At 41.7% G+C, this 19,866-nt stretch overlaps 1 protein-coding gene across 1 annotated transcript in view; it reads left to right on the top strand.

Moving 5' to 3' along the window:
• NBAS (NBAS subunit of NRZ tethering complex) overlaps positions 1–19,653 on the top strand; it is a 394,400-nt gene extending 374,747 nt beyond the window's left edge. The window contains exons 50-51 of the mRNA XM_026454698.1: positions 7,369–7,497; positions 19,243–19,653. Of these exons, the coding sequence (XP_026310483.1) occupies positions 7,369–7,497; positions 19,243–19,518 (405 nt within the window). The 3' untranslated portion in view covers positions 19,519–19,653. The remainder of the gene's footprint in view (positions 1–7,368; positions 7,498–19,242) is intronic.
• Positions 19,654–19,866: the final 213 nt, after the last annotated feature.

The following is a 19,866-nucleotide window of genomic DNA, read 5'->3' as shown; positions in this document are numbered from 1 at the left end:
GTTTCTTCTAGACGCCCTTTTTTGTCAAACGGAAGTTTCTGTTCCAAGTGGCCATGGTAGCTCATGCATTATCTGTCTGAACTAGGCCAGCTGGCATAGCAGTAATAAACTTTAGCACTCTTCTCAGTAGGTAACCAACCACTTTGAATCTTACACGATTTTTAACGTCATTGTAACAAGATTGCATAACCACAAAATTTTTTCTCTGCAAAGTATGGTCAAAACTCAGGCACCTCCTTTTTGACCTTTGTTCTCTTGTTTGATCCCATGGTTTGACTGTCACAGAGACATTTTATATATATATATATATATATATATATATATATATATATATACACACACACACACACACACACACACACAGAGAAACACATATGTGTATATACACACACACACAGACACATATGTATAGGTGTGTGTGTATATATATCTATGTATGGAGAGAAAGAGGGAGAATGTTCTAAAGTAAGCACATATTAATTTCCACTCACTGCTATGGATCCCACCTCAGCAGTGTATTATTTGAATAATTTACCTGTCTTAAATTTAAGCATTTGGATAATGGCATTAAATTGATTTTGCATTCCTACTCTGTAGGAGATAAACTTGAAAATAAATTTGTAAATATGATCCTTTGAATCCTTATTGTAATCGCTCAAGGAAAATATTCTCTTGAATGCACATTTAATGAATTGTTTTCTGAATGAGGGCTTGAATTGTTTTTATTGAATTTTAAAATATTTTATCCATTTAAAGAAGTCTTCCAACTACCAGAATGACACAATTATTCTACAAAATAAAGTACCAACACCGAAAATTACCTCCCCGTACTCTAGTGAAGTGTGATTTGGGCTGTGGACCAAGGTCTGCTTGTATCAGCCACTTATGAACCTGTGATCTGCTCTGCTATACTGTGGGCACCTGGAGAGGGAACCATGGCTATACCATGTCTGTGTCACTCAGGGCCGGATCCAGCATACTGCATAGTGTGGGGACTCGGTGCACTTCATTATCCCCACCAAAGTAAGCAACATGTAAATAACATGAGATTCACCTTCGCTTGAATATAAGCTAAGATCAAGCATTATTAGATCGGGACCAAAGACCAGCAGTGTTCTACTGTCAGTTCTGTGGAATCTAGGTTAGGAAAGCATTGTTTAAGGTCTCCTGTTACTGCCTAACAGGCAGGTAGTCATAGTGATAACTAACATTTGCTAACACTCTTGGGCTTTCATCTATATTGCCTGCTTTAACCTTCAGCACCTTCTGTAAGGAGATTGATTTACCTCCACTTGACAGCTGATGGATTGGAGGGTTTGAGGTCAAGGGTCTTGCTCCTGCTTCTTCAGGCAGTGAATGGTGGGTCTGATCTTTAAATCAAGTCTCTGTGCTTGAAAGCTTGAAAAGGGAATTCTTCCAGAGGAGCCATTCCTACTACATTTGGGAGATATATGAATTTTGAATGTCTCTTATGCAATCATATAAGTGATACTGTCAGTTTTCCCTTTTCAATACTTCCTTCAAGAATGGCCTATAGAATTTAGCATCTAGATGATCAGTGTTTAAAATATAAGGTTGTTAGAATCTCGATCATTGTCTAAAGAAGTTTATTTGTTCTTTAAAATACCCTTATTGGTTTGGTTTTACTATAACTTTTGCAAGGCAAGGAATGTAAGTTGGCCATGACATGGCCACTGCATGCTTGACCCTGACATCATCTCACCAGCTAGCTAATCAAGGCTCAGTAACAGTTATGTATGTCAGCTTTCCCCAAACCCCAGGCCGAGGACCGCTATCAGTCCATGGCCTCTTAGGTACCAGACCGCACTGCAGGTGGTGAGTGGCTGGCGATGAGCGAAGCTTCATCTGTATTTACAGCCGCTCCCATCACTTACTACTGTCTCAGTTCCACCTCTGGTCATATCAGTGGTGACACAAGATTCTCATAGGAACACAAGCCGTATTGTGAACCGCACATGCGAGGGATCTGGCTTGTGCACTCCTTATTCCTTATGATGATCTGTCACTGTCTCCCATCAGCCCTCAATGGGACCATCTAGTTGCAGGGAAACAAGCTCAGGGCTCCCACTGATCCTACATTATGGTGAGTTGTATAATTATTTCATTAGATATTACAGTGTAATACTAATAGAAATAAAGTGCACAATAAATGTAATGTGCTTGAATCATCACCAAACCAACCCCTCCCCAAGTCCACGGAATGATTTTCCCCCAGTCCCTGGGGCCAAAAGGCCTATAGGGACCACTTGATGTGTATTATCTTTTAGCCACCTGGGAATAGGTCCTAGACATATCTGTGTCCATAGCAGTAATATTCTCGTCAGCACTCCATTTACATTTTACATACATAGAAGAAAAGCGTGTTATTTTTATTGATGAATGTGTAAGAAGCTGTGCTTTCTGTTTCCTATGGGAAAATGACTTGTTGGTTAAATGAAAAGTTCTGATTTAGCTGTGATGATTCAACTCCCTAATAAGTGTCTACAGCCAGAGGGAGGTACTTTGACAAAGAGAGTAATACATTAAGTTTATTTGCAGGGGTCTCATTTGATCTCAGAATCATCTTAAAAACATTAAGTGTTTTTAAGAGGTCAGAAAAGAGAGCACAGCACCTAAAGCACACATCTATTAGAGTACTCCTCATACACACCATGGGAAGGGATTTACTGCCTCTGTTCTTTATTAGGACTGGGAGCACCTTAAGGGCAGGGAACAACATACGTAGTAGAACAGAAGGCGCTCTAGTAGTGCTTGAAGCTGTGCTGTTTCCCTTCCAGACTGGGCCACATCTATGTGAACATGAGAAAAGCACCAAACTCTCTGGATCTTTGTTTTCTGGTCTGTGAAAGAAGAGGTTAAGCTGGATGAGAAAATGCTAGTTCTGTCTATTCTCTGAGGAGAATGAGCTGAGGCTGTATGTGTACTGCTTCATCCATAGCACAGAATTCACTACCTTTCATAAATTTGTAACTCTCTCAGGATGAGAGAGGAGGTACTGGGTTAAACCCCATTGCAAAGTAGGTCATTATCATGTGTCTTTAATTTGATGAAACAAAAGATGATTGTTCAAGGAGTTCTGTTGTCACAGTGACTTTCCTTCATTTTCCTTAAGCTGACTCAGTTTCTGTCTCTCAATTGGACACATTTATAGGTTTTTTTCCCTGAGGCTGCTGTGATTAGAGGCTATTTGCAAATGGTATGTACTGTTTTTACTGATGGCTAAATATGCTCAAATGTAAATTAAAAGTGTTACAGAGGAAGGAACATTTCTATTAAAAAGTGGCAGTATCTTGTTAAGTTTATTTTACTACATTTGGAAGTTGAAGAGTTTAATTTCAGAGTTCCACAATGTTTTATATCACTGTGGTGGTACAATTATCTGTCACTTATGACTGTTTTTCCTAAATTCAATACCTTTGGTTGTCCTACTCCATGATTTATGAAACGCGTGTGCCTAATTGTTTATGTCAGAGTACTTAAGAGTACTCACCGTTTTCTTCATCTCCATTTCCCGTTTTTCACTAAGCTCCCATACTTACAGAATTTTAAAAAAATTCATGACTCCTTAGAATGCCTTCGTGACTCTTGCTGTTGCTCCTGGGACTTGCTTACTTAGGGCCATGATGGTTTTCCTGATGAAAAATATGACCAGCAGGATGAGTGACTTTCTCACAGGTCCTGTGTCCCACAGTCTCGAAAGTTCTGTATCCTTCTAATCAGCTTGTATCCATGGCAGTATATAAAGCACTCTCAAGAGTCAGGGATAGGTAGAATAAGAAATTGGCATAAAGCAGTTTGTTGGCATTTATAGATTTAAAATTCCAAGGTCCAGCTATTTGTGACGGACCCTGAAGGTCCATGATTTCGCTGAGACACAACATGAGTTAGTCACCGATGCTCTGGGTCTGTTGCACGGGATTAAGTTACCCAGCTGGTGAGAGAGCCTTAATAATTCCCAGCTTCTAAATCTCAGTGTGATTGTTCTCTATCAGGGTTGAGCCACTTTTGCTAATGTCAAGAGCTTGATTTTTACAATCAGACAAGTTATGCAATAACATTCAAGTTATTTAACCATTTTACCTCTGCTTTCCCCATCTGATTAGTAGGGCTGAGATCACACCTTTGTCAAAGGATTTGAGGAGAAATTAAATGAGATGATGCATATTAAAACAAAGTATGTAACAAACACTTGATGTTCAGCTCAGAGCAGCTGCCTTGCTGGTAGAGATCACAGTCCAAGAGGCAAGGTTAGTGCCCTGGAGGTTGAGCAGCAGGCCCAGCACAACCTGAGAGGCTCTGGAGGACGCAAAACCAAAGCCCAGGTACAGTGCCTGGTGGCCAGTGTGGAGGCCCAGCTGGCCAAGATCGTGATCGACCTGGGGCTGCAGAACCAGCAGTGCCAGGGGCTTCTGGACATCCAGGCAACAGCAGTGGGAGCTCAGCCCATTCTAGGCCTGCTGGAGGGCAAGGACTGCAAGCTGCGTTGCAGCCCCCATGCAATGCCCGGGGCTTGTGATAAGCCCCTCGGTCTCTGCATCACCAATCCCTGCACACCTTGCGCCCCTAGTTCCTGCTGTAGGCCCTGCAGCACCTTTCGATGCTAGATACTCCAGGGATAGTAGGAGAGTTGTGTAAGGTCAGAAGGCATATTGGTGAACTGGTCCTGCTTCTCTCATGACTGTCAGGCCATGGTAACAGTGCCCCAGCGCATCTTCATAAACCATAGTCCACAGGGAGAACAAACACCCGGGTTTGTGGCCTGGCTCTAAGCCTGGGCCCACCTAATCCTCTCCATCCAAGGACTCTCTTGTTCTCTGTCCTCATGGTCTGACAGGTTTGAACTGCAAAGGCCTGTCAAATGAGGTATTTTGTGGTTTTTCTCTGCTGCTTCAACCTTTCTTGCAATTCCCCAAATCCCTTTGTAAATCTCTTAATAAACGTTCTCTTGCAACACGGGGGAAATAGCGAACAAACATAGTAGAGGATTTAGCACTTAAAGGTAGAGTAAGTATTTGGCCAATAACTGGTAGCTAAGAGATGAAAAGTAGTCAGTGGCTCACCTAAAGTGGGTTCCTCCATTCTTGGATGTCCTTGCCTCGCTATGTGCCATCTATCCTTTGTGCTTGCTCAGAGGGGCACACAGGTTATTCCATAAAATTTGTCCTGAAAGCCAAGGTCAGCCAAATGTTATGCTATGTCTAAATATCATAAGTCATTGAGAAATACTTGTTTACTCATCACTGATAACCTATTGAGTGAGCAAATGTTTGTTCAGAGAGGGAATTATATACAAGAAGTTTTAGGTATGGCATGTGCCAAGCAAGTTTAGAATACAGAGAAGGAACAATATTCTTGCCTGCAAGCAAGGCAGGTCGACCAATGAATGACTATCATAATACAAGATAAAAGATAAGGTGGGAAATATTTATACAGTACATTTAGCACATTGAGTGCTAACCTGGGACATTCAGGGGTGCTTTTGCAGAGGAGGTACAGTTTTTCTGTGCATTTTAAAACTGAGACTTAAAGAGCAAGTAGATGGTTAATCAGACAGAGAAAGAGCAAAGGGGTTACACTATGTGTAAACACCTGGAGGTGTGAGAGAGCCCAGCACCCAGCAGCCACCCTGCCTAATATGGTAGCCACTGGCCCCATGTGGCTTATCATAACCTTTAAGTAAAATTTAAAATGCAGTTCCTCGGTTGCACTAGCCCCCCTCAAATGCAGCTTTTGCCTTGTGGCTATGGTATTGAACAGTGCAGATACAGAATGTGTGGGCTGTGTCAGAAGGGGCCCCGCACAGCACTTGGTGTGACATGCACGGGTGGGGAGTGCTGCCATGACTGAGAGGAGGAGGAGGAGGCCCCAGGATGCGGCCAGCCAGGCCGGAGTGCCATGCTCAGGAGCTTGTTTCATGCTCCCAGATACTCTTCTGCAGGTTTTGGCATCCCGGATGAGAAGTCTGCCTGTTTCTTTGCCCCAGATGCTTGGTGAGACTGCTCTGCGTCACGTGTTCTTGAAGGCACACACCATACTTTTTTGAATTAGAATTCCCAATGTGTGAAGAATGTGTTTTACAAACTGCCACCCTGCTGGTATTGATCATTGCCACACAGGTTTGTGTAGCACAGCCTTCCACTCTGAAATGTGAGGGCCTTGCCGATTTCAAGAAGAGGCGTGCTGGGTGAAAGCGAAAACTAAAATGAGCAGACTTCCAAAGAGAACTTGATCCTGAGCTTTAAATGGGAGCTTACTTGTGCCATTCTTATTTTATCGATGCTCTATAATAATGTAAAGCAACTTTGAAAATAGAGTAAATTTGAGTTTTTCTTCTCTGATCTGCTGTCTGAATGGCACAAGAGAAAAATCAATCCCGTGAATGACAATGATTGTCAGTTCTTTAGAGCAACTCTTGCTTTAGTGGAGTGGAGTCACTCATTGTCTGGTTTTTGGTCCAAAGTGTTCTCTTCTTTGTGTTACAGCTAAAGTCAGGACCCAAATGGCAACACAGCTCAGCAGGGCAAAACAGCTTGCAAATCTTATTCTTATTGTTTTATGCTTTTGTTGTAAAGGATTATCATTTGCTATCTTATATGAAAGCCTGCTGTGTGACCACAGGTTCAGTTAGTAAAATAAAGGGCTGAGAATAAAATTCAGATGTGCCTGTGGAGATCCAAACACATTTTCATTTTTCTGCAACACAGTTTTCATGAAGATAGACTGTCTTAAATATATTAAGGAGTCGATTCATTTTGACATTAAAATGATAGACACATTTTAAAATATTTTATTTGCTGATTTCCTTTGCTTCAGTGAATGACAACTAGAGGTTGTCATTCACTGAAGCAATGAATGGCAATAAAAGGCTTATTATTATTAAGCCTCCACTATATGCTGAGCATTGTATGCTGTATTCATCAACACAAACTCTCTCTCTCACACACACACACACACACACACAACACAAAACCTGCAAAGGAGCTATAAATACATACATTTTACTTATGAGGAAACTAGGGCTGTGAGTGTTTAGGAAAATAAATTATACCACTATATCTGTACAATGAGTATTACAAAGCCATTAAAAAGCAGTATCGTAGATGAATATCTGATAGCTTGGAAATCTGTACACAGTTTACTGTGAACCAAGTCAAGTGGGTGCCAACTCCCATATTCAGTATATTCAGTGTGGTCCCATGTGTGGCTTTAAACACACACACACACACACACACACACACACACACACACACACACACACGCTACCATAGAAAAAGGGGTGGATGATCCAGCCAGAACCGCGCTGGTGAGAAGTGCGTCCTGGAGCTCACCCCTGCTCTGTGCTTTCAGGCTGTGAAGGAGCTTTGTCTGCTGCTGCTCAACCAGTCCCTCCTGCTTCCATCTCTGAAGCTTCTCCTCGAGAGCCGAGATGAGCATCTGCGCGAGATGGCACTGGAGCAAATCACGGCAGTCACTACGGTATGCCCAGTTGAATTTACTTTCTTTTTTCTTTTTTTTTAATGTTTCAAAGGAATGAATTAGCACTTTCATTCTCATAAATAACACCATGGTTAATTGAAGACTACTATATCTACAGTCTTCTCTGACCACAATAGCTGTTCCAGTTTTGTCCCAGCAGTGTATGGTTATTTTACAAACATTTACTAAGCTCTTCCCATGAACCAGATTCTGTGTTCTGGTGTCCAGAATACAAATCCAAATAAGAAGACAGTTTTCTAAAGAAGCAGGATGTTAGTCTCCTTAAGAAGATCAAAGCAGCCATGAACTAGCAGTCCTCTAGCTACTTGAAATTTGGGTCTAGGGAACTCCCATCATTGCACAGGTTTTCCATCTGTGGATGTGTGTGTTAGGTTATCCACTAATTAAAGGTAAGACAGTGGTTTTAAGTAGTGGATACTGGCACCATCTGAAATCTCAAACTCTGATTTCCTCCGGCAACCTTCTTGTCTTGAAGCTAATGTACTGGTGTCAGGTTGAGATTTCTCCCTCAAGGCCTGTTGTCTTGTTATTATGATTAGAAGGAAACTTTCTCTTCTCATTTAAGATGTTTCACTTTAGGATTGGATAGCTTAGGGTTGTGTTTTAATGAACTCATGTTGTATGATCCTTACTGAAGCCCTTTTATGTGGAGATCATTCTTTCATTTGAAGTGTGTGTGTGTCTGAGTATCTACACTATACACATACACATATGTACACACATATGTCATTTTGCGTTGTATATATACATATATATGTATGTAACAAAATGTGGCAAACAAAAATGTGTCAGGATATCTTCTAGGGACCAGAGAAGGAAGGCGAATCTAGAGCAGAGATATATACTTGCTACTCAAGACAGTGAAGAGGTTGATGAAAAGACATCACTGATACAGAGTTTTCTTAATGACAAAGGATACAGAAAATTATGTAAATAGTTACAGGAAGCAGAATATAATTGTATTTGGAAATAATCATTATGAATACAATGAGAAAATCAAATGCCTTTATTCATTTAGATGTGTTTTTAAAATAATGTAAAAGCTCCCACAAGGGTTGTGTGAATACCCTACCTTACCACCAATAATTAATCAGAACAGAGGCCTCTTTGGGACCTTGGCTGAAGGAGGGAATCAAGAGGACTTGTCTTTCGATAGCCTTCCCACCTATCTGTGCTAAAATGAAAGTTGCATAACTTTGAGAATTTATATGAAACAGAATTATAATGAGTTTTTTTTCTTAGCCAGTTTTTTCTTATAAATTCAAGAAATTGGGAAGAAGAGAAAAAACTTCTGCATATTCTCAGTGCATTTTTTTCCCTCCCCACCCTCGTACACTGTGTTAGGCATTCTCACAAAAATTTGCCATGGGCCTCTTTGAGAATAAAACAGTGGTGTATTTACATTGCCTTTCCATATTCATCGTACATGGAGCTCTCTTGATGTAGTCCTGGATTTCATGGGCAGCGTGTATTGGCTTTCATTTTAAAGATTCTTTATCTCAAATGCTTCTGTCAGAACTGCAACTAGCACAGGCGGCCCTTAACTGCTAACTAATCTTACTACCCACACAATAGCACTTCCTCCCACATACCTCCACAGTAACTATCAAAATCAGAAACTAAATGGTAACACTGCAGTGCCCCAGTCCCTTTAATATGGCACTGATTTACTTCCGTAACACTTTGATCTGCACGTTAGATGTGCTGCATGGTGCTAAGCCTGTGGTTTTGAAACTGCTCTGCAGACTGTGAGTAGTTTGCCTGTGGTTGTGATGATAGCACACGAAACGTCTGTGCCTTTCAGATCCAGGAATCAAAGCCACAGGTATAAATTGCTAAGAGGAGTCACTTGCCTACCATTCAGATCCTTCCTTTTAGAAATTCAGTAATGAGACTGAACTGTAACTTCTCTGTACTAAGTTGAATGCTCACATTAGGCTAGCCCATCTGTGCCCTAAAAATGTGTCTGCTAAGTGTGTTTGGACCTTTTGCAGTCCCCAGAGAGCTAAGGTTTTACAGAGTTTCCATTTAAAAAACATTTTTTAACTTTTTGAGATAATTTTAAATTCACGCTCAGTTGTAAGAAATAATATAGCAAGGCCGCTGGCATTCTTCACCCAGTTTCCCCCAATGGGATACTAGTTATCTTTCGTAACTAGAGTATACAGGTTGAACACCTCTAATCCAGAAATCCAAAATGGCCCCAAATTCAACACTTTTGAACACCAACATGACGTTCAAAGGAAATGCTCATTAAAACGTTTCAGATTCCAGACTTCAGATTTTCAGATTAGGAATACTCAACAAGTGAGTATAAAGCAAATATTCCAAAATCTGAAAAAACTGACACTTCTGATCTCCAGCTTTTTGGAAGGGATACTCACCTGTAATATTATGACCCGGTTGCTGACATTGATTCAATCTGTCGACACTATATAGATTTTATGAGTTTTGCAGACACTCCCGAGTGTGTGTGTGTGTGTGTGTTTCCATGTGACATTGTCACCTGTAACTTCGTATGATCACTAACTGCAGTCAAGGTACGAGACACGAGGATCTCTCATACTGTCCACCTTCTTCCTCCCCACCTCCTGAACAACCCCTGGCAACTGCTAATCTGTTCTCTGTAATTGTATTATTTTTAAATGCTACATAGATAAAACATGAAATCACTATAATTCATCATTGCTTTTCCAACACCATTGAAGGGTTATGTTACACTTTTCTAAGGGAAGAGTTTCAATGGGCATTTTGGCAGGACTCATGTCTAGCTGTTTTTAAGTCATCCTTGGTATTGCAATGAAAAATAGAAAACTTTGGCTTTTTTTGTTGTTGTTGCTTTTATTTTGCTATTCACCATGTCCATTAGCAGGGTGCTTGAGTTCATCAATAACTTTAGTTTTCCCCTTATTGGTTGTTGACAGTAGTTACTATTGACATTAAAAGAAAAACATCTGGCAGAGGCACTCCGCTGATAGCAATCTCTCCTGCACAGTGTGCAGATCCAAGTGGAAAAACACCCCCACTTGTTTGCTGATAGCATGTATTATTTTGCTATTCATTATAAGATACTGACAGCTTTATAGGTGTTTACAGTTAAAAGGATGATGCTTAAGTGCTGATGCCAGAGACTGTACTGACTTTTCCTCTAGTAGTAGTACTCATTTCTTTCTCTAAGCTTTTCCGAAATTGCAGACCTCTGGTGCATGTAACCTTTTATAAATGGCCAACAGCCTCTTTCCTGGGCCAGAAATGGGAAGTCCTTCCTTGGCATTGTATTGATGATGAACAATTAAAACCCTGCATGGTGTAGACTTCTGGATTACCTTCTCCATCACTCCCAGTGAGATTGAGAGCTCACTTTCAAAACCTTATTCTCTCTAAGAAGGGCAGTGCTGCTGATGTGTTGGACTTGCATCTCTGGAATATTTTCTGTTTGGATGGAAGCGTCTTGACTTATTTCATTAAAATATGCAGATATGTATTTATAAGGGTTTTGTATACTGAAAATTCCCGTTTTGTAATTCCTGATTTATAACAGCTCCTGCTCTTCATTGCTTCCCCCTCTTTGGTATTGCTCACTGCCTCTATGCGACCCCTCATCCCAGGGATTGTCCTGGACTCTGCTGTCTATTAAAATAGTAATGCATGGGGTTATAAAAGAAGTGTTTAGGACCTCTAGCACCTAATTAAGGGCTTCTCCTTGATGCCAATAATTACCATCTTTCAAATCCCACCTCTTTGCCAAGTGCTATAATAGGCACATTGTCTCTTTATCCTAATGATCGTATGAGAAGATATTATTATTTTGGTTTCACAGATGAAAACACTGAGGCTCAGGGGTCACAGAGCTAGTAAGCAGCCAAAGCTGAAATGTAAACCCCAGACCTAACATTCAAAGTCTGTACTCTACCATGCTTCTGCTTTTAACGTAAGTAGGAAGGCTTTATTACACTGGAAAAGGGTTATTTCTACAGAGGAATGAAGTTGTTGAAAGCATCTTGAGACATATAATATTAGCTCTGCAAAAGACTAGAGCAGACCTAGCCCAACAACCCGCCTAGCTATGCTTCCTTTTTAAGCGCACTCACTCTCCCAGGCTCCAGCTGAACACTGCAGGGGACTATGTGCCATTTTGGGTGAGATTATGACATGAGAGCACCTCCTAAATGAAACCTGCACCCCTTTATCTTGATCACATTGACCTTAGTCCTGCCCTGGGGATTTTCTTTTCTCAGGTTACTAAGGTCCTTCTTCCAGTGACAGCCCTTCACATATTTGATAAATGTGATTCCTATCCCCTGTAACCTAGCCATGAAGGCACCAGAAGCTTCTAGCATTATTTACAGTGGCCAGTGTCCAGGCTGGGGGGAGAACCATAAAGATTTTCGGAAAAGCATATGTGAATCGACATATTTATACAAAACCAGGAAACCTTTCTGTCTTTGTTCCCCTTTAACTCTATCCAGGTTTCCAGCCAGGACCTCCCTGGCGAGAGTCTCTTCCACCCTGGAGTGCTCCCTCAGTATTGCCTTCTCCTTGCCCAGCCCAGGTTTACACTCTCCCTCTTGCCTCAGCGTGACATGATAGCAGGCACATTGGGTTGGGGTCCTAACAACCTCGTTTGATGTCTGCAGAGTCCGTCTTCAGTATTAACTGAAGATTAACTGAAATTAACACTAATGTCAGCTGGTTTTCTTCTAAGTGTATCCAAACCAAGTTAAGCTGAAGTGAGCCAAACGATTCAAGGAATCGAGCAAGAACTAGCCTTTGCTCTTCCAGACACCAGTTGGTTGTAAACTGGCCTCTTTGACAATCACTCTGCTTTGGGCTGTTTGAGTGCCAGGCTCTTTTCTCAAAATTGTGGGTATGTCTACTTATTTCTAACTATCATTTTAACCTGAATATACAGAGATCTGACCTGCACCTCCTGTCAGTCATCCTTAGCCTGTGCTGGGTCTCCTTGATAAAGGAAGCTCTGCAGCAGCATCTCCCAGAGGTCTCAGCTGGATGCGTCCAGCGATAGGCAGCCCACCCTCTAGGTCAGCCTGAGATTCCTAAACAGCACTGGTGGTTGGTTAATTTACTTGGTATGAACAGACATATCAAGCACCCATTGTGCACAGCCTGGCACTGCATATAAAGTAAGGAATAGGTAAGATGTTTGTAAAGATGAGATAAAATATTGTTATCCCTGTGCTTAAATGAATTATCTCATGGAGAGATTGACATGTGAAATAATAACACAGGGAATTAACCAAGGTAGCAAGGAGGTAAGTGCAACGTGTGGAACTAACCAGATCAGGGCCCTCAAATCCAGCGTTTCAGTTGGGCCACAGAGGTGATCAAGCTTGGATTTTCAAAGATTTTCTCCATCTCGTTGTTAGATTGTGAGCAGGTGATTTGTCATAGTTTTGGTTTCAGAAGCAGTATTCCATTAAGTGCCATGCCAGGAGTGAAACTGACGGTATGCTGAGAAAATGGAAACTGCACATCATATTCAAGTAAATACAGGACACAAAAATTATCTGTAGGCATTTTTCCCAAGTATATACTTATGTTGTCCTTTTATTTTTCTACCCTTGTGGTTGATATTTTCAATAACTTTTATTAGTAATAGTATATATGAGAACAAGACAAACATGGTTCCCTAAAGTAAACAGTGAAATAATATTAAATAATCTTCTTTAAAGTAAATGAAACGAGGGCCTGCATACATTTTGCTTCTGGAATTTCAGCTTTCCTCATTATTGTAATTACTCTTAGCTTGATGTAGATCCATAAGATCAAAGATTTTAAATCAGAGAAGGTTCATTACCTATTGTTGAAAGAAGAATTAAGCAGATAACATTTTAATGGCTTGGAAGACAGCAGTGCTTTGTGCTGTAATAGATTTCTTTCCCAAGATCTGTAAAGTATCATTTATTCTCAAAAATTAATTGCTGACACACAAAAATAATCTCTGACTGAGATAGCAAGCATTTTACTCATCTTCTGATATATATAAGCCCTTCCCTTTCTAGAAAATCCTTTTTTCATGATTTGTTTGGCTATATTAACATCAGCTGTTTACTGAACCTGGACTCTGCACTTGGCATTGTGCTGGGCACTTAAAAGCTTGTATTATTCCCAACCCTTACAGACAGTCTGTATTTCTGATGTGGAAACTGGAGCTCAGAGAGATCGTCCTTAGCAAGGTCACTCAGTTGTTTAGTGACAGAACCAGGACTGGAAATTTGTCTCTAACCCAAAAGCCTGTCTTCTTTTCATAGCACCAGACTCTCTCTCGCTGTAATTCAGAGTTATTTGATCAGGGGAATTAAGTCAACCAATCCTCTGGACTTGTCTCATATTTATTTCTCACATCCAAACCGCATCCAAAAATGACAGAATATGTTTTCTTCCTCATGCCCTGTAAGCACCAGTCAACCCACTGGCCGGGCTGTGTGATTTTTCCACAGACCATATGCCAAAGTCAATTTCTGATCAATTTAAAAGTCAAATATTGTTAAAAGTCAGAAAATATAAAAAGAACATATCAGTTCCTTTGAGGAATTGTAACTTCTGAGTTTTAAAGCAATAGAATAAAGGAGTAGATCCTGACAATATAAAAGTGTAAAACTTCTATACGACAAAAAACAACTGAAACAGAATTGTAAACAATAGGTTAGAATGTTCATGATAACGAAAATCAGGGTTAAGATTTCAGTTATACAGAGAATCCTTCACATGTGAAAGAGTGGAAAGCTATTATAACTCTCGTAAATGAGTGATTTGATTCTTCCCACAACAAAAAATAAAAATGATAGGAAATTTATGGAAAAAGCCATTCTTGCAAATAAACAAATTCAAATGAAAGCAGCCTTGAGGTACCATTACATATCTCCTCTATTAGCAAATGATTTTTTCTTTTCTAAACGTTAACACCTAAAGCTGAGAAGTTGATGACGTGACGCTGATGCATTCCCACACTGATGTCACCGCTGTAAGCTGGCACAGTTGACATCACTATGTGGTTGTGCTTACATTCATATTTAGAACCAGAAAAACGTTTCAGATACTTTGCCTAATGTATTAATTTGCCTGATGAATGAATTTACCTGACAAAGTACCACAGACTAAGTGACTTAAACAAGAGAAATTTATTTTCCTACAGTTTTGGAGACCAGAAGTCTGATGTCAAGGTGTAAGGTTGGTTTCTTCCCAGGCCTCTCTCCTTGGTGTGTCACGGCTGCCTTCTCACTGTCCTCACGTGACTGACCCTCGCTTCATGTGTGTGTCCTGTTTTCTCTTCTTGTAAGGACACCAGTTATATCAGAGTCCATCCTAATGATCTCATTTTACCTTCATCGCCTCATTAAAGTCCCTGTCTGTAAATAAAGTCACATTGTGAGGTACTGGGGGTAAGGCCTTTGACATGAATTTGTGCGGGGACACAGTTCAGCCTGTAACATGCCAGTAATACCTCACCTGGTAACTTGTCCTATGCAAATCATTTCAATGAAGAAGAAAGTATGTGCATAAAAACATTCATGTAGTGTTTCAGTAATATCAAACAATTTAAAATGGCTGAAATGCTTATAAAAGTTAAATAACTTATGACAACTCTTTTGCAGCCATTAAAATTTTTAAGACTGAAAACTATGTGAAAAACAACTTAAAAACTCTTAGCATATAATGAGAAAAGCAGAATACAAATATCATACGATTAATTGTGGAAAAAAAATTATGCACATGGACAGTTACTGGAGATGAAAGGAGGGTGAAATAATTCCCGTGTGGTGGCCCAAATATGGATGACATACAAATTACTGTCATACAGCCTGAAGAGCCAGACCTCAGGTGTCTTGGGAGTATGGAGGAAGGTGAAATCAGCTTGGCCAAGAGAGTTAAACAAAATGTCAGCAAGAAGGTGGCATGGTTTTTTCCAACTATTTCCACTTTTTAATTTTTATCTTAAAAAGTAGGTTAGAATAAATAATGCGTGGTCAGAGAGTACCAGCTTCTGTGGCAGATAGTACTGAAGTTTTAGTATGTTAGGATGAATTTTAGTCAAAAACAAGAAAAAACAAAGACAACTTGAGGCTTAACAAATTAACCAAGCAACTCAGCAGTGTGGCGCTAATGTCACAGTGCTGGAGAGTGCTTTGGGACTGGACACCCGGCCCTCAGCTGTGCTGGCCTTGGCGCCCTGCTAGGGGGCCTGGGATGTGGAAAGGAACATCTCGGCTGTCTGTGACCTGTTCCTTCTCTGAACCTCAGACTCTTCTTTAAAATGTACTTGTTGGAATGGGTCATTACAAAGGCCATCTCTCTCTTCCTTCTTTCATTCTCTATTTTGTTCCCAGATACGCACAGAAAAATTACCTATGCAGTATTGTCCTTGCACCTGACAATTTTGAAGTATACTCTGGCCATTCTATATTTCTTGCAAAGAGCCAGGCCCAGGTAGAATGTCAGAGAAAGAAAATAAGATAAAGTCACCACCCTGTGTTTCCAGCACTCGGTTTTATAAGAAGCCAAACCCAAAATTCCTCCCAGCCTTTCCCTGCTCACTGCCCAAGCTCAATGCAGGTCAGCAAACCCAGACCCTTATCTTTCTTCAGGGAACCTCTGAGTGGGCCGGGGTCAAGGGGAAGCATGCGTTTCATTGCCGTGTCTTTAACCTTGGTCATTCTCAGCCAAGACAGCAAGCAGCAGGCTTTTGGAGAGAAGACAGCCTACCCTGCCCTTCCCCACCCCTTACCCTCCATGCCAGGATGTGAGCAGCTTCTGAAAAGCTGGGTATATCCAGCCAGAAACACGGGAAGGATTTGGTTGCACTGGATAGAAACACAGACTGCGAAGAGAATGAGAGCAGCAGTGGCCGCAGGCGTTAACAGAACCCCTGTCTCTTCCTCAGGCTGGAAGAATCCATCACTCCCTTTCTAGGAGACTGTCAAGCTTCCAGAGGGAGGGTTAGTGAGTAAACTGAAATAATAATAAAGGTGTCCCAGCCTGGAAAGCGTATTCAGGGCAACAAAGAAAGTATTGCCCTGCAGTGTTCGGATTCTGAGCCTTTTATCTGTGCATCTTATCGAACATGTGCCTGTAGCATCCTGGCACACACTCTGTTCTCTCCTGCAGGGTTAGGCAGGGGAATTCTTTGTTTTTTGAAGGATGAACCAAGATAACACATACAGTAACTCAGATGGCCTGTGTGTGTGCACGCGTTAGCATGTGCATGCACGTGGGTGGAGGCAGCCACATGGACCAAAAGAATGTGCGCTGTGGAGTGAGTCATTCACTTGGGTATTCATTCCACAAATCTTGCTCAGCTCCTAGCATGTGGCCACCCATTCTGGACATTGGGGTTCAGGGGTGAACAGAAGAGACAAGATCTCTGCTCCATAGGAACTCGTGTTCTGGAGGGAAACAATCAATCAACAAGTAAACTAATCGGAGACTTGGGCTTCTAGGCTACTCCGCCATGGAGCAACTGTACGACACTTGACCTCATTGAGCCTGCCTCTGTCAGAGGAGGCGAGAACTGTCTTTAAGGGATGTCTGAAGACTTCAGGGGCCTCTCAGGGTTCTGGCACATAGGCACTGTGCTGCTGAGGGCAGGAGCCCTGTGGGATGGAGACTCTTGTTTGCTAGGCATGAAGAGACAGGGAGAGAAGTGGGATGGAAAGAAGGCATTCAGAACTCACAGGCAGCCCCAGCAAGGAGAAGTCCAAGCTCCGTGCCCCTTCCAGCACAAAAGCGAGTCCTTTGAACCAGTGGCTTTTTCTGTCATATAGCTCCTAAAAACAAAAACAAAGGTAAATGGAGTTCAACCTAAGTGTTTTGGGTCAAAGGTGGGCTGTACAAGTGTTCATGAAATGAGGGGCCGGAGAAAAGACACTGAGGGTTTGCCGAGAGGGCCTTCTGTTCTGGAGTCTAGTTCTAATCAGTCTCTCTGAGAGACAGGGTCTTTATCGTGTACTTGTGCAGTTTACAAAAATGTGACAAGGTTTAATAATGTAGGTTCACTCAACCATTTAACAAATGTTAATGAAATGAGGTGCCGAAATAGAAAAGTGATAAAACTTCTGTGCCTTCAAGAATTTCCTAGTCGGTAAGGGAGACAGACATACAAATTACTGTCATACAGACCGGGCATGGTGGCTCACGCCTGTAATCCCAGCACTTTGGGAGGCTGAAGCGGGTGGACACCTGAGGTCATGTGTTCGAGACCAGCCTGACCAACATGGTGAAACCCCGTCTCTAATAAATACAAAAAATTAGGCGTGGTGCCATGCACCCGTAATCCCAGTTACTTGGGAGGCTGAGGCAGGAGAACCACTTGAACCCAGGAGGCAGAGGTTGCAGTGAGTCGAGATTGCACCACTGCACTCTACCCTGGGCAACAAGAGTAAAACTCCATCTCAAAAAATAAATAAAATAAAATTACTTATCATACAGCAAGAAGAGGCAAATCTCAGGTATCTTGGGAGTACGGAAGAAGGAGGAATCCTTGACCATACTCCCAAGTGTTGGCAAGAAAGTTAAAGAAAATGTCAGCAAGAAGATGGCATTGGAGGTGACGTTTACATTGGGTTTTGAATGACCCCTATGGGTAGTAGGAAAGATTCACGCTATCCGGTAGCAGGCAGGCTTTTATTCTCAGTACTTCTCTCGCGTTAATTCTAGCAGTCAGTAGACACAGTTGACCTTCGCATCTTCAGTAGCCTTTCTTCCTTGTCACAGAACATGCAGGAAGAGTGTGTTGTGTATAATTGCATAATATAGTTGGTCTAAACGTTAGTTAATTGGCTTTGACATTATTTCTGAGAGTCCTGCAATCCAAATTATTAAAAATGCACGGTAATATTAAGAAAAGCCTGTCAAGAATCTGTTTTATGATACCCCAATGTAAGTGAGAAGCTCCGAATTTTGATAATGTGATCAGTGTGGACTTGATTCTTTACAAAAATAATGAAAATAATACATCTATTTAGAAGATAAGACCAGGGAGAAAGAGAATATGCAAACTGAAAGAACCAATGAAACTATTTTTTAAAAAGTAATGTTAGTACTGAGCTTCCTAGAGGCTCAAGCAAGAACAGCTTAAAACCCCACTGTTGGTTATCTTACTTGTATCAGTGGGCTTGAGAGACATATTCTTTTCTCAATGGAGTACAAAAAATGTTTTCTTGTTCTAAAAAAAGCTATTTTCATGTGTATTTCTATTCAAGAAAGATACAGCGTTAAAGAATGTGGATCACGGTGAAAGTACAAATGAAACAGTAAATGTGGTTGTTAAGAGCACACTTTGATGTCAAGACTGACCCAAATTTACAGTCTGGCTCTACAACACTGGCTACGATGTTAAGCAAAATTCCTACACCTCAGTTGCCTTATCTGTCAATTGGGAGGTAAAAGTGCCAGTCACAGGGTTGAGTCAGAAGGCCCCGGTGGAGGAATGCTGGTACGGTGTTGAATACAGTTTCTGGTGCCCAGTATCTGGAAGCTGTGGCGATGATTGCGGTGGGGTTCTTGTGTCTTCTCATATTAAGAGGAGCCCCATCTGTCATCCCAATCTGTGACCTACCTCAGAGGTGTTCATGACCCACACATGCTTTTAAACCCAGGCCAGGGCATGAATGATGATGAAGGCAGCCCAGTGGAGAGCGAGGGATCCAATGGGGAGGCGGACAAAGCAGACACCCCCTCACGCTGTGCCTGTCTTATTTCTTGAAGGTGAATGATTCCAATTGTGACCAGGAACTCCTTTCCCTGCTCCTGGATGCTAAGCTGCTGGTGAAGTGTGTCTCCACGCCCTTCTATCCGCATATCGTTGACCACCTTTTGGCCGGCCTCCAGCAAGGGCGCTGGGATGCAGAGGAGCTGGGCAGACACCTGCGAGAAGCCGGCCATAAAGCTGAAGCCGGGTCTCTCCTTCTGGCCGTGAGGGGGACTCACCGGGCCTTGAGAACCTTCAGCACAGCCCTCCGCGCGGCACAGCACTGGGTGTGAGGGCCGCCTGTGGTTCTGCTCCTTAGTGGAAAAAGCATCTGGAGTTGAATGCTGTTCCCAGACACAACATATGTACCTGCTGATTGTTCTCTGTGGTTCCAACAAATTGCAAATAAAACTGTATGGAAACAATGAGCAAGCTGCCGCTTTTTAAAACTTTTTTTTCTGTCTTGTACCCACTGATGAACATACTTTCTTATTGACTAAGAGACTCTTCCCTTCCCAGCCTCCTTTTTTTTTTTTTTTTCAATCTGCCTTTTCTGGATAGAATTCAGTTAATAGTGTCCTCACAACTGCGGTTCAGCAAGTTGGATGTGGTGGTGGATAGGGTGGCGTTAGGAAGGGAGT

Source organism: Piliocolobus tephrosceles, chromosome 15 (assembly GCF_002776525.5).
Source record: "Piliocolobus tephrosceles isolate RC106 chromosome 15, ASM277652v3, whole genome shotgun sequence".
NCBI classification, from domain to species: domain Eukaryota; kingdom Metazoa; phylum Chordata; class Mammalia; order Primates; family Cercopithecidae; genus Piliocolobus; species Piliocolobus tephrosceles.
Note: the sequence above shows the minus strand (reverse complement) of the source record. Positions and strands in the feature narration are given on the sequence as shown.